The sequence below is a fragment of the Pelodiscus sinensis genome, chromosome 5 (assembly GCF_049634645.1).
Source record: "Pelodiscus sinensis isolate JC-2024 chromosome 5, ASM4963464v1, whole genome shotgun sequence".
NCBI lineage: Eukaryota > Metazoa > Chordata > Testudines > Trionychidae > Pelodiscus > Pelodiscus sinensis.
This window is the reverse complement of record NC_134715.1, coordinates 128,285,886-128,299,308: the sequence shown is the minus strand read 5'-3', so window position 1 is coordinate 128,299,308 and position 13,423 is coordinate 128,285,886. Positions and strand designations below refer to the sequence as shown.

General features: G+C 43.1%; 1 protein-coding gene across 4 annotated transcripts in view; it reads right to left on the bottom strand.

Annotated features, from left to right (window-relative positions):
- RNF24 (ring finger protein 24) overlaps positions 1-13,423 on the bottom strand; it is a 75,682-nt gene that overhangs the window by 21,198 nt on the left and 41,061 nt on the right. For all 4 annotated transcript variants that reach the window (XM_075930981.1, XM_006139209.4, XM_006139207.4 and 1 more), the window contains exons 2-3: positions 11,820-11,969; positions 1,721-1,763 (exon numbers count right to left, since the gene is read on the bottom strand). In XM_075930981.1, the coding sequence (XP_075787096.1) occupies positions 1,721-1,763; positions 11,820-11,962 (186 nt within the window). In that variant the 5' untranslated portion in view covers positions 11,963-11,969. The remainder of the gene's footprint in view (positions 1-1,720; positions 1,764-11,819; positions 11,970-13,423) is intronic.

Below are 13,423 nucleotides of genomic sequence, written 5' to 3'. Positions count from 1 at the left end.
ACTACACTAATGTACCGTCCTGTGCTGCCGCCGCTCTCCCTCCCCCGGCTGCATTAGAACGACTTACCGCCTGGCAGAGCTGCTGCTTGCACTGCCTCCCTCCACTCCCCGCACACAACTTACCCTGCGTCTCTTCCCTTGCTTCATGCTCCACGTCCAGTTGCTGAGTCTCCTCACAACCCTTGGGTCTTATCACAGAATCCTAGGGCTGGAAGAGACCTCAGGAGGTCATCAAGTCCAGCCCCCTGCTCTAGGCAGGACCAATCCCAACTCAATCAACCCATCCAGGGCTTTGTCAAGCCGAGACTTAAACACCTCTAGAGATGGAGATTCCTCCACCTCCCTGAACACGAGCTAAACAATCTGCCTGACCTCACCATTAACTGGGACACCCTGGTTACTTTTTTCAGACCTGACCAAGAGCTTTGTGAAACACTCTCCCATCAACAGAAACTGGTCCAACGAAAGATATTACCTCGCCCAACCTGTGTCTCAAACCCTGGGACCAACCATATCCATGGCATGGCACTAAAGAAATAATAATAATGGAGATTGCCTATCTCCTAGAACTGGAAGGGACCTTGAAAGGTCATTGAGTCCAGTCCCCTGCCTTCTCAGCAGGACCAAGTACCATCCCTGATGAATTTTTTCCCCTAAATGGCCTCTGCAAGGATTGAACTCACAACCCTAGGTTTAGCAGGCCAATGCTCAAATCACTGAGCTATTCCTCCCCCCAAAGAAAGCAGAGTGTTTACAATGATCCTACCGCTCGTGTGGTTTCTTTGGAAGCAGACACGGATGTGTGTCACGGGGGGCAAGTGGAAGAAGTAGTAGGAGCTGCCAAGAAAACTTGGAAACGTTCCCTGCAGAGAAATCCCACTATTCCAAACTCGGAACACTGCTTTAATCCCCCCTCCCCCCCGTTAGTGTAACCTAACCCATCAAGATACAGTTCATGGGAACTGAATTTAGATCCACTAGGACAGCATTTTTCTTTTTGTGCTGTAGGAGGGGTATATTACTACTTATTGTAAACATAGAAGAACTACGAGCCATGTTTGCTGGGGCACATTTATTACCATTCAAGGCAATAGCAAAAGTCCTATTTGACTTCAATCAGGACAGGCTAGAACCATACCAGGGAAAGTACACACCAATTTTCCTCTCCCCTCCACTCATTGCAAGCTCCAGGCACAGAAATGAAGTAACTTAATTGGCAACTCCTCCTTTCACCTGTGAAAAATCCAATCAAATACAGGGTTTCAACAGATGACATTAATTGCCATCTGGGAAAGGTCTGGATGTTTGCGAGGGAGGCAGAAAGTCTTGTATTTTTCCCTTTTGTTATCTAGCTTCAGAGAAAGTGTCTGATAAATAGGGAATAACACAAAACATACAAATCCTAGACTATTGCAAGGGAACAACTGACAACATGCATGATATAGAGTAAGGCCTAGATTCTGCAACTCACATGTATGCGTGTAACTTTAAACATGTGCATATTCCCACTGACCTCAATGGAACTACTCATGTCAGTAAAGTTAAGCACATACTTAAGTACTTGCAGAGGTAGGCCAAAAACGGCAAGACATCAAACTCTGGAACAGCTCAGTGGAAACCTAAAATGGTGACCATCACAAGAAATTAATGGTCCTTACTCAGTTATCTGCAAGAAGAGAGGGAGAAAAAAAAAAGTAGTTTACAAATTTTTTCATCTCACCTGTTTGTAGGCATAAAGCTCTTTGTGTGCCTGATGTCTGAGCCTAGAAGTAAAAAACAAAAACAAAAAAAACAAGGAAAATATGAACAAAATAGGCTAAAATATCAGGATTAGCATGAAATCCAGAGGGAAAAAACCTTGCATTTTCCCGATATTTAATAACTTTTTTTGCTTTGAAAAATAGAGACAGACTCAATGATGCAGTATCCAGTTCTCAGTGAGTTTAAGAGCTTTTATCTCTCTCCAAATATATTTCTCTATTCGATTGCTGATTTCCTTCTACAATGTACCTTTTATGAACTATATAATTTGCTGCAAAAGCATTATCTGTGTTGCTAAATGCACCAAACTCTTAACTTGCAGAAGTTATTGATAAGACTGAGAGCTAAAATACATGTCCATTTTCCTCACCTCTGCCCCATCACTTCTCCCACTAAAATTCATATGCTGGGTCGCATGGACACTGCATCTTTTTGTGCGTGATGGGGACATGTAGAATGCTCAGGACTCAATGCCAGGGGACCCTAAGGAGAAAGGCAGCTCTGTTTGTACTTTAAATGTGGGGAGTGGAGAGAATGAAAAGAGAATTTCCCCTTTTAAATATTTACCATTTAAACCTAGTGGTGCTATTAAGTCATTAATGTCCAAATGCCAATTGTTTGCTATGCTTTTGACATATAATATTGTTTGAAAGTAGTTTCCTGATATCCAAGGTCTTGGAGAGAAACATTCAAGATAAGTCATTCAACTAATTAAAAAGCAAAAAAGTTAAATATCCCTTCTTAAGAGGCAAGTAAATAAGAGAATGATTTACACCTGGTGTGAGAGTTTGTAGCTTTCAACTACAGTGAAGGGATAATGAAGCAATTTAGTTGCCAAAGATAAAATTACAGCTATAAATTACACAAAATTGAAACTTTAATCTGGGAATTTATTTTCATGTACTTAATTCAGCAGAAGACCAAACGATTGTGGTTACCTGACAACTATCAACTTGTGTTATATTTAACAGTGGAGTCATAATCGTATGAGCTCCTTATAGGACATGTCCCCAATCTCACTTACGTTGGTGTATAGGAGGAGTTACTCCTCTGGAATCCACACAATTACACTGGAGTAAAATCAATTTCAAGTGAGATCAGAATCAGGCCCATTACTCACCTTTTATACACTTGGAGGCATAAATGTAAGTTATCCTTAGTTCTCAGGCTCTCAAATTGCTAGCCAAGTACAACTTTTGTTTTCTGTACACAGGTTGAACCTCTCTAGTTCAGCACTCTCAGGACCTGATGGGTGCAGAAGCAGAAAATGTGCCAACCCATGGGGTGGTCAATATTGTCTAGGAGCATTACCAACCCTTCCACAGCTCACTGGGCTCTTAGACATTTAGGGGTAAATTAGAGCTAAATCACGGCACAGAACACAGAGTGCCAGGAGTGGTGGCTCTAAACAAACTTTATGGGACTGCAGGAAACTTGGCCACGCCCATGATAAATGAACATGCGGCTAACTAACATCACGCGGGGTGACGGACCAGAGTGTGCTGGATTAGAGAGGTTCAACTTGTAGTTTCATTTTTGAGCAGTAAGGAAGAGGTGGAGATGGAGTGGTTAGAAAGCTTCTGAATAGCAAGGAACTCCAAATGGGAACAACGGGGATAGACAAAGTGAGAACAAAAGGCTTTAAAAAAAAAAAAAAAGTCACCGATGGAAGTGTCCCATTCCCTTTGCAGCAACAAAAACGAGTGAAACAAAAATTTCATCAAAACCCATCAGGGCCTTAATTTAGAATCTACAATTCATTGCTCCATTGTGGTTACAAAAAGTTACAATCCACATACTAATAAATATTGAATATTCATTTTAGTTTCACAAGCTATAGACCTGTTTTTGGAAAACTCCAATGGCAGGCTTGGCTTAAAACGCCTAAGCAGGGACTTGGGGGTGGGAGGAAAAAGCAACACATTTCCTAGACTGTTCGTTTTACAGATGTGCTGATCTGGATGATGCTCTGCATCACAAACCCGTCTATTCAGCGACGGCACTAGGTCTGCTCTAGGCTGTATTACATGCATGATTTCTAATTTAAAGATTTATTAAAAATATTTCTGCCAGCCTGAACAGCAGCAGCCGTGTTTATACAGCTCATTTCAAGATACAAAACCCTCTACCGAATGTCAGATACTCTGCTTATGAAATCAAAAACAGCTTCCGGTTTTAAGCTTGAGCTTTGGTAAATCATTCATAAAACCAAAAAGGAAAGCTATTGGTGTTAAAGTACTGGCCAAGGACTTCTAAAACATATTCTGAATGTGCATACACAAAAGGACAGAGAAAAATAACTGTTCTGAGCCAGGTCATCCGCAACACTCTCCAACACCGAAAATGTGTAATTTACTGGCTTGTAATTCTGCTTCTCTGCAGACTTTCCAATGGGTAGCGCCCTGAAAATCCATAGATATCTGCAGGTATCTGCATCTGTGGATAGGGATGCAGATATCCCCGGCTCATTTTTGCGGCTACAGATACAAATTGTGTATCAGTGCATGGCTTTACCAATGGGACTCTCATTCCTGGATTTCAGCCCCGTAGCATTCCAACTGATGGAGCGCCCCAGACTCTTAGAGGCTTTTTGGTCCCCAAGGGCAGCAGTATGACATGAATCAAGCTGACAAGCACCAGTCCCTGAGCTGAAAGCACTACCCGTGTCATGTTCCTTTCAATTTAGGGAGTAGAAGCAGCAATGCTTCCCATGGAAAAAAATATAAAAAAATTCAAGAGGCAAACCTCTCCAACTCATCCCGATTGGAAGGCTACCAACAGAGAAACTGAATTATAGGGCCATAATTTTCTCTTCTCTCAAGATACTGTCCAGTAGGAGTCTCACTCAGTGTCAGAATAAAACTGTAATTAGAAGGCCAATGCCAACCACATGCATCACAGATTGACTACAGCAGGGGTGGGGAACCTCTCGCATGTTGGGAGCCGCTGGCAAAGCAAAACCACTGCCCCCACACACATTCCCTGCACATATCAGAGCCTAGGGAGGCCCAGGCTAGTAGATTTTGTGGCCTCCCCGTACACTCTGAGGGTGTGTCTAGACTACAGACTTTTGTCGACAAAACCATACCTGCGTCTACACTACCACTGAGTTCTGTCGACGCTGGTAAACCTCATTTTACGAGGCATAACGCCTTCTGTCGACGGAGTTCTGTCGACAGAAGGTGTTATTGCCTGTAGGGTTGTGTCTAGACTACAGGGTTTTGTCGACAAAGCAGCTTGCTTTGTCGACAGAACTCAATGTAGTCTAGACGCTCTTTGTCGACAGAAGCTTTGTCGACAGTATCTGTCGACAAAAGCCTGTAGTCTAGACGTACCCTGAGATGGGGCCAAAAATGAGATGATCAGTGTGTGGGCAGGGGCTGCCAGGAAGCAGGCTTGAGAGCAGGATCTGGGCAGGAGGGGAGGCCCACAGGACAGGAGTACGAGCTCCCCAGTGCTGGAGGTTGCCCTGAGTCTCGGGAGCTAGATGCAGCCCCTGGGCCATAGGTTCCCCACCCCTGGACTAGAGGATGAGGCCAATAAGAAGAGCCAGGATAAAACTGGCTATCCCAAGGGAGATACCCAAGGAAGCAAAAAACTTTGGGAACAGGAGTTCCACAGCCTAGAGAGACCAAAACCAAAATTCTCTTCTAGAGGCCAACTCTAAGCGAGGACGGTGTGTGGCAGTGAGGAACGAGGACCACTCAGCTGCCTCCTGAAAACGCTGCTCATGCCTTATGTGTTATGCTGACACAGGAGAAGCGTTGAGGCATTGGACAAAAAGACACCAACGCTCTCGTGCGGCTGCTGAGCCTCTGCAACCGGGCACCCCGCAACATTGCATGCTGAAAGGATGGAAAGTCTCTGATGCGCAAGCACAGAGCATGTGCCAGCACGAAACTATGGGATAACAGACAACAACACAATGTCGAGGCACTAAAACTAAGAGGGCCCAACCTCCACACTCCTAAATAAAAGCTCTAAAACAACCTAGCACCAAAGCCCTTGAAAGTCAAGAGACCTTTCAGAGCCTGAGGACTTCGGAAGCTGGTACCCAGGAGTGAGTTCTGGCTGATGGTACCTTTAGATCAGAAAATATGCCGTACTTCAAAAATGTGCTTTTCACAATTAGCATGGCAAAGCAGTGCAGACATATTAATCTCCAAAATTCATCGCTCATTACAGAGGAAATTTAGAACCACTTTTCAATGTTTATCCCCCATCTCCAGTGGCTTCACTCCTTAAAAAGGGAATAGTGCATCTCACTGGATAATTTTGTTTCTTTCAATTTCAACTACAGCCTCTCTCCAAGTTATGAACGAGTTACAGACCAAACACTTGGCCGTAACTCGAGCTGTTCGTAACTCGGACTCCATTGAGTTACACGCAAACGTGCAGTTCGCAAGCGCGGGTCACGTTCGTAACCTGGGGACCGCCTTTACGATCGCTCAATGGGAGCTTTGGTCGTAATTGCGAACGGTCGCAATTCTTGCTGTACTATTAGAATATGTTCCAGTAATGATGCGAGTAAACTATTAACGTAACAAAATTCAGAGGAAACAACGTTTTATCGATTTACCTCCTTTATTAATACACTTAATCTCTCCAAGTTCAAAGATAGAAATCTGTAAAACAGGCAGCACAGTCTAGAACAAAAAGCCTCAAACATCTCACATTTTGCAACAGGGTAGCATTTAAGGATGCAGTATCTCTGGCTGTAGTGTCTCAATAGATCTACTATTTACAGCCCACAGCGGAAGTATGGTGAATGTCCCTTCTCTGTTGCTTCTTTATGAAAAAGATCACTCATTGGCTGCTATTAGTCTCTATTGGTTACGGTTATTTGCCCCTCCCTTTGTTCCTTCGGATCAGCAACTGAGAGGATTCTCAGCTTGAAAAGCCCAATGCTTTCTACTTCCTAGTGAGTACAGTACCCCCGAGCTTTCTTATTACTGTATAGTTGGTGACGATATCACGTCAGTACTTTGTGCATAAACGACACAGAAATATTATATTCAAAGTAGAGATGTGACTATTTAACCGGTTAACCAGTGAGGTCTGGAGAAGCTCCCTGCCTGCCGTAGGCGGGGGGCTGCTCCAGTCCTGCGTGTGGGGGGGCACACTGAGGACAGGGGCTGCTCCGACCAGGACACTCGAGCAGTCCCTGTGGGCAACAGCCCAGCATACAGCCCCTGCCTGTTGCAGAGCAGGGGGTGTGAAGGTGGCACTTCAGCCCAGGGGTGGATGTGGGTACTCCAGCCAGGCTTGAGTGGTTCCCCTGTTCCCCGCTTTCATTGGTTAACTGGCTAAACAACATGTTTAACCAGTTAATCAAACGGGATTTTACATCCCGACTGCAAAGTGGAATATGACAGAGAATTGGCCTGCTAGACTTCTGGGAGAGCTACTCAAAACAATTTATGGTATTCACTCCAAAAAATGCAATTCTCCATAGATCCAAAAACCAAATACAACGCCTCCTTCACATCTGGTTCTGTTCCTTTGGGCTTGATGAGAAATCCACAAGTAAGAACAAATTTAAAAAAAAAAAAAAAAAGCCCCACCCATGCAATATAAAGTCCCCATTATATTCAAGATGACTGCATAATTTCCATGGGCTGAAAATATGGTTGTAGGAGAAGACAAATGCTTATTTCAATTGGCAAGCATGAACAGAAGAGGATCATTGTGCAAGGAGCCCAAACTCAGTGCAATGGCAACGTATTAGCATGGTAATTCTAACAGAGAGATACTGCATCTTTAGCTTTCCAAAACTGACATGGGATGACTGGTTTAATCTAAGCAAGTTTAAAATTGAAGGGCAAAAGTGAATAAACAATGCTTTTAAAACAGTCTCTTGGGAAAGAAGTGGCCCACATACCCGTATGTAATTTGAAATGTTTCAGCTAAAGGTGGCAATCATAAAAATCAACATAGTAGAAGTTGTACGAAAGCTTGATTATCTACAAACCTAGCATTTACTTTAAATGAGCATAAACAACCCTGAGAATATTTAAAGGAACACATTGGTGTTTGTATCCCTCTGAGTCTGGGCTTTATCGGACTGCCTGCAACAGTGATGTCACATTAAATTTCCCCAAAGTGAAAGCAGAGGGGAAAAAAGCCATCAGCAGCTACCTTTGCAAGATTTCTTTTCCTTTTTTAAAAGACTCAAGGCAGAATGCATTCAAACACCAACATAACAGGCAGCATTACTTTAAAGTGTGGAATTAAATGTTCCACATTTGCATGCCTTTTAGGAGTAGAAGAACATATAATTTTATTTCAGCCCTTCTGCCTTCCTGCCCTTTTTTTCAGGACAGATTTCATATATAAAACTTAATATATTTCAGTTTAGAGCCAATGTTACTATGGAGTACAAAACTCTTGGTTCCCACTAAGCATGCAGGTTGAACCTCTCTTGTCCAACACCTTCAGCACCTGCTGAATTTGTCGGGCCACGGTAGGTCGGTGGTGTCTAGCAGCACTGTCAACACTTCCACTGCTTACTGGGCTCTTGAAGACATTCAGGGTAAATTAGAGCTAAACAACATCATAGATCTCTGATAGCCAAAGCTAGTGGCTGTAAACAAACTTTGACACCGTGGGAAACTTGGTCACATCCATGATAGGTGGATACCTGGCTAACTAAAATCATGCTGGACCACAGAGGTTCAACCTGTATTACGAAGTTTCAGAATGGAGGAACAAAACCTGTCTCCTGAAAGCACAGGCAGGCCTAGACGAAAAGCACATCGTTGTTGCACTTTGGGTGTGGACACTCTATGCCAACGGGAGAGTTCATTGCAGAAGTTGCCAGGGAAAAGGTGGTGGCTTTGGCAGCCGGGTAGGGAATTACTGGAGATTTTGGCCCCCAAAAATGGTGCGGGACGAGAGTTTGTTTTTGACAAGCAAGAGTCAGTTCAAGCTTTTGAACAAGGAGCATTTGAATTCCTCATTCTCTATCCACACAAATCTTGGCAGCAACTAATTCCCCAACTGCATCCATTAAGGACACATAAGCACATCTGCCTATTTCTACTGAACTGGTCGGCAGAGGAACACTAACTTATGCTGACATGTAAAGAATTACACCTTAGAGTCAAAACGCTTTTGGGACGAAGAGACCATGCCCACTTCTACCTGGCGCTACAGTCTCATACTCTCTGCAGATGCAGGTCTCTATGCTCACCTCATGGTCTGAAGGCTCTCTTTACAAACATTACAGCTGGAGAGCTCATTTAACTTCAAAAATTCAAGCTCTGAAGCACAATTATGCAGCAAATCAGGAGGAAAATTGTGTGGCAATTTACATGGCTGCAAACCAAACTCATATGAGGCCTGGATTAACAGTTGCTCCCATGAAAAAAGTTTCTTGGGTTCATGCTTTTCCTGCAAACAACAAGTGGAACTGCTGATTATGGCTAGATGAGAGAGGGAGGCTAGAAGAGGCCAGCAAATCATCTAATTTGACAATTTAATTCAGTTGCTTTTATACTGAGTCCGGTAACTTGGGTCTGGCTGGAGCATTTCTTCCAAAAAGGCATCCTGCCTTGATTTGAAAACTCTAGAGTCTGAGAATCCACCACTTGCATTGATAATTTTTTCAAGTGGTTCATCACCCTCTCTGTTAAACTCTGTGCGAAGTTAGGCACAACTTTTGTCTAGCTTCAGTTGACAGATACTGGTTCTTGTAAGGTCTTTCTCTGCCAGATTTAGTACCTCATTTCCTCCCTGTGAAGGTACTTATAAGCTGTAACCCAGCCACGTCTCAGTTGTCTTTTGGACAAGTTAAACAGATAGAACTCTAAGTGTCTCATTTTAAGGCATGTTCTCCAGCTCAAATAATTTTTGTGGATGTTTTCTGCACCCTCTCCAATTTTTCTATTATTTTTTTTTAAGTGCAAACACCAAAACTGGATTCAATATTACAGTCCTACCAGTGCCGTACACAAGTCACCTTCCTGTTCCCTGGTATAACACCGCTAAGGGCTGCATTAGCCTTTCTTGCTACAGTACAGCACCGGGAACTCATGTTGAGTTACTCTTCCACCATGACCCCTGAATCCTTTTCTGAGTCACTGCTTTCCAGGACAAAATTCCCTGATCTATTGGTGTGGCCAACATTCCTTGTTCCTGGAGATTCAGCTTTGCATTTGGATTTGTTAAAATTTGTGTGCTTGGTAAGATGGGCCAGTCAGGATTACTCTGTGGCTATGTCTAAGTTATTTTGGGATACCAGAGGTATCCTGAAATAGCTACCTTGTGTCTTTTGAACATGTCCACTATTTCAAAATATAGCGGATGCGCTATTTCGCCATCCCTGTAAACCTCAACCTACGAGGAGTAAGGAATGGCTTGAAATAGCACTGTATTTTGAAGTTTAGCGCTGTGTAGAGTGCGTCAAATGACAAAATAAGCTATTTAGAAATAGACTCGAAATAAGCTACGCAATTTGCATAGCACAAATTGTGTATCTTATTTCGTGTTTTGGGTGCTGTGTTGACGCACCTTGTACGACTGCCCGTCCTTGTTACTACTTATCACTTTGGCCACCTTCGAGTCATCTGAAAATTTTATCAGGCTTTGTATATTTGCAGCTTCAAAGCTATTGTCTGCAGCAAAGCAGACATGACTGAGTGCTTGAACTCTGGTTTTACGACCCATGAAACTGCTACTAAAACTGCTGTGCTCAACTTTTAGGTGTTAAACACTGCAGCCCCCGTGCCCCCAACCTAACAGCAATGCTGCCAATGTAAACAGGGTCAATGGGTCCAGTGTTCAGAGCAGCAGCAAGCGCTTCATGCCTGTTGGAACAAGGAATCCAGCAATGGGCATTCGACCCTGGTGATTTTGTGTGCACTTGTGAAACAGCCATTTTCAGTATCAGCTTGGGAGATGGCATACAGTGGCACCTGGGATGTTGAAGAGGAGACAAAGGCTCTGCCCAAAAAGCCAAAGAGAAAGGAGCGTGCTCATAAATGAAAGAGACATTCACGAGACAAAAATAGAGAAAGATAACAGGCAGAATAGCCGAGCAATTTGCAGGTTTTCAGCAGCAGTTCTGTAAGGTACCCAGGGTGTGTGTGGGGTGAGGTGCAACTACTGCCAATAAACTGAAATCGGCACAAAGAGATCCTTTGTTCTGAGCCCTGAGGAGAAGCAGACACGGCCTTGAATCATTTATATTTTTCCCCTCTCTTCTCTCTTGTATATTTATTTATTTATTTGGTTACGTTTCCAGTTTAATCTTGGAGAAACAGTTTTGTCCCACAGTTAATATTCAAACTTCCCACTACCAGAATGATCTTTACGGACTGTACTCATTGTTGTTCAGATTAACAAGTCAACTCTGCATCATTAATCTCTAAACTGTGCTGTTGAATGTGCAATTTGTGTACAAAAGCAAATGGGGCAGATATCAAACATTGCTTAAGCACGCAGTACATGAGTTATTCATTAAAGAGAGATGTCTCGAAATATTGTAAGCAGCAAGCAGAAAACACTGACACCAAGAAATCATACTTTTCATGCACATTTAAATAACAAATAATCCACTTTAAAAGCCGCATGATGTAATTGCTTTCCTTTACAGTCAAGTCTAGAAATGTGCCTGGATCAAATTAGGTACTTATTACATGTGCTCTGTATGGATTGAATTGACATGAATGTGTGGGTTTAATACTAGGCCACTGAGCAAATGATTCTACTACAAAAATGGAGGATTAAAATAATTTCATGGCTGATATCCCATGACAGACAACACTGCTTGCAGTACCAGACGGGAAGGCAGCCCTAAAGGAATACCTGCAAAGTAAATCAACAATGGATGCATTAAATCTAACATATCTTTCTGCACCTATGGAAAATTTTACCATATCTGTGGAGGGGAAAAAACAGTTTTCTTTTTTCTGAAAAGGGTCCAAGTGCTTTCAGGGAGATGCTTGCTAGTACTCTCTGGGCCTGAATGGTGCACAGAAAACGTTTTGGCACATCACAGGACTGGGACCAAACAGATTTCAGCTGGCTTCAGAAAATAGTTAATGGTAGTTCTTTACCTGATCAAGTAGCAACAGAAGAGTAAACTAAGAATGAAGACGAATATGGCAGTGCCGAAAACCACAATGTATATATTGAGAGGCAGGTTCTGGAACCCAATATTCGGCATCCTGAAACTGTAATGCTGGAAATCTGAGCTCATGGATGGGCTGTGAGGAGAGAGAAATAAAACACAAGGCTTTTAGATGAGGTTCGAAGAGGCCAAGAATCAAAACTGTGTTCATTTTTGAAAGCGAGGAATGACAGCTTGAACCTATTTGAAGGAGAGAAATGAAGATGATCATCCCCTTTCCCAGCCAGTATCTCTCTCTTGCCCTCTGGTAAGGTGTCCAGCAGTACCAACAATAATGGGTTGCTCCGTGTGGCAGAAGAGAGGAAAGAAAGAGAAATACATATCCTATCTCATAGAGCTAGAAAGGACCTTGAGAGGTCGAGTCCAGTCCTCTGCCCTCACGGGAGGACCAAGTACCATCCCTGACCGATTTACCCCAGATCCCTAAACGGCCCCTTCAAGAATTGAACTCACAACCCTGCATTTAGCAGGCCAATGCTCAAACCAATACGTTGCTGGGTAGTTCATCCTCCCACAAGTTTTTCCTCCACAAGCTAAGGTCCGAATTTAGCCTTCCCGAGACCAGTCCAGCATTACTGTGGAGCAGGCAAACTGTAGACAGACCTTTTCTCTCCTCATGTGATCATCTTACCTAGTTATTTCCCTTCCAATTAACCCATGCAAATGCTTTAATAAAATGCCACCGAGTTATCACAGGTGTATAATTACAAGGTGTATTGTGCTCAGTGCCTATCCATACCTGAAACCTCAACAACCAAGAAAGGAATGTTAAAGAGCTAAAGGGCCTTAAATTAAGAGGATTTTTTTTAAACAACTGCTGAGACCAAGTCCGCATCCAGTGAAAATTCCCCTCTGAAAACTTCAGACATGCAGATAATTGATTGCTATCCAAACCTGTTCAAATCAACTCTGAACAGATCCTTGTCTTGGCTTAAGCAAAGCCAGCAGCATTCCTACTTGAATGTAGCATTTCCCTTTTATTTTAGGTGTGGTTTCCTATGCTGCAGTTACTGAAAGCCTGCACAGGCGAGAAGAATGCAAGATTTCCACTAACATATGGCAGAGCTATAGGAAAAAAAGTACAGTGCCATAAAATGGATTTTACAACTTTCACACGGGTCAGCATACACGTCAGGCAGATTGGCTCAAAGACAGGTTGGCAGGTTGTAGGCTGTACCCCTCTGTCTAAACCTTCACGGATTCTCTCTGATCATTAGGGGGGCTTATGGAAGTGTCAAATCATCTTTGAGCAGGCGAGGGATGATTTGCACAGGGATGGGATGGGAAGGTGGCAGTCAGCTCAGCTGTCAATGTACCAAGACTCAAACATGTGACCAAAACCAAATCCCCACACAGCGACCAAATTACATTGTATAAGCAGCTGCTTGCAATAATGAGTTTAACATACGATCTTTCCCATGGTTTCAGCTTCATGATTCATTGCATGGGACCCTGATTATTTTACAGTAAGCATTACAGCAGCGAGGTAAATCTAGATAGGAAAAACGTACAAAATACCTAATAATCAGG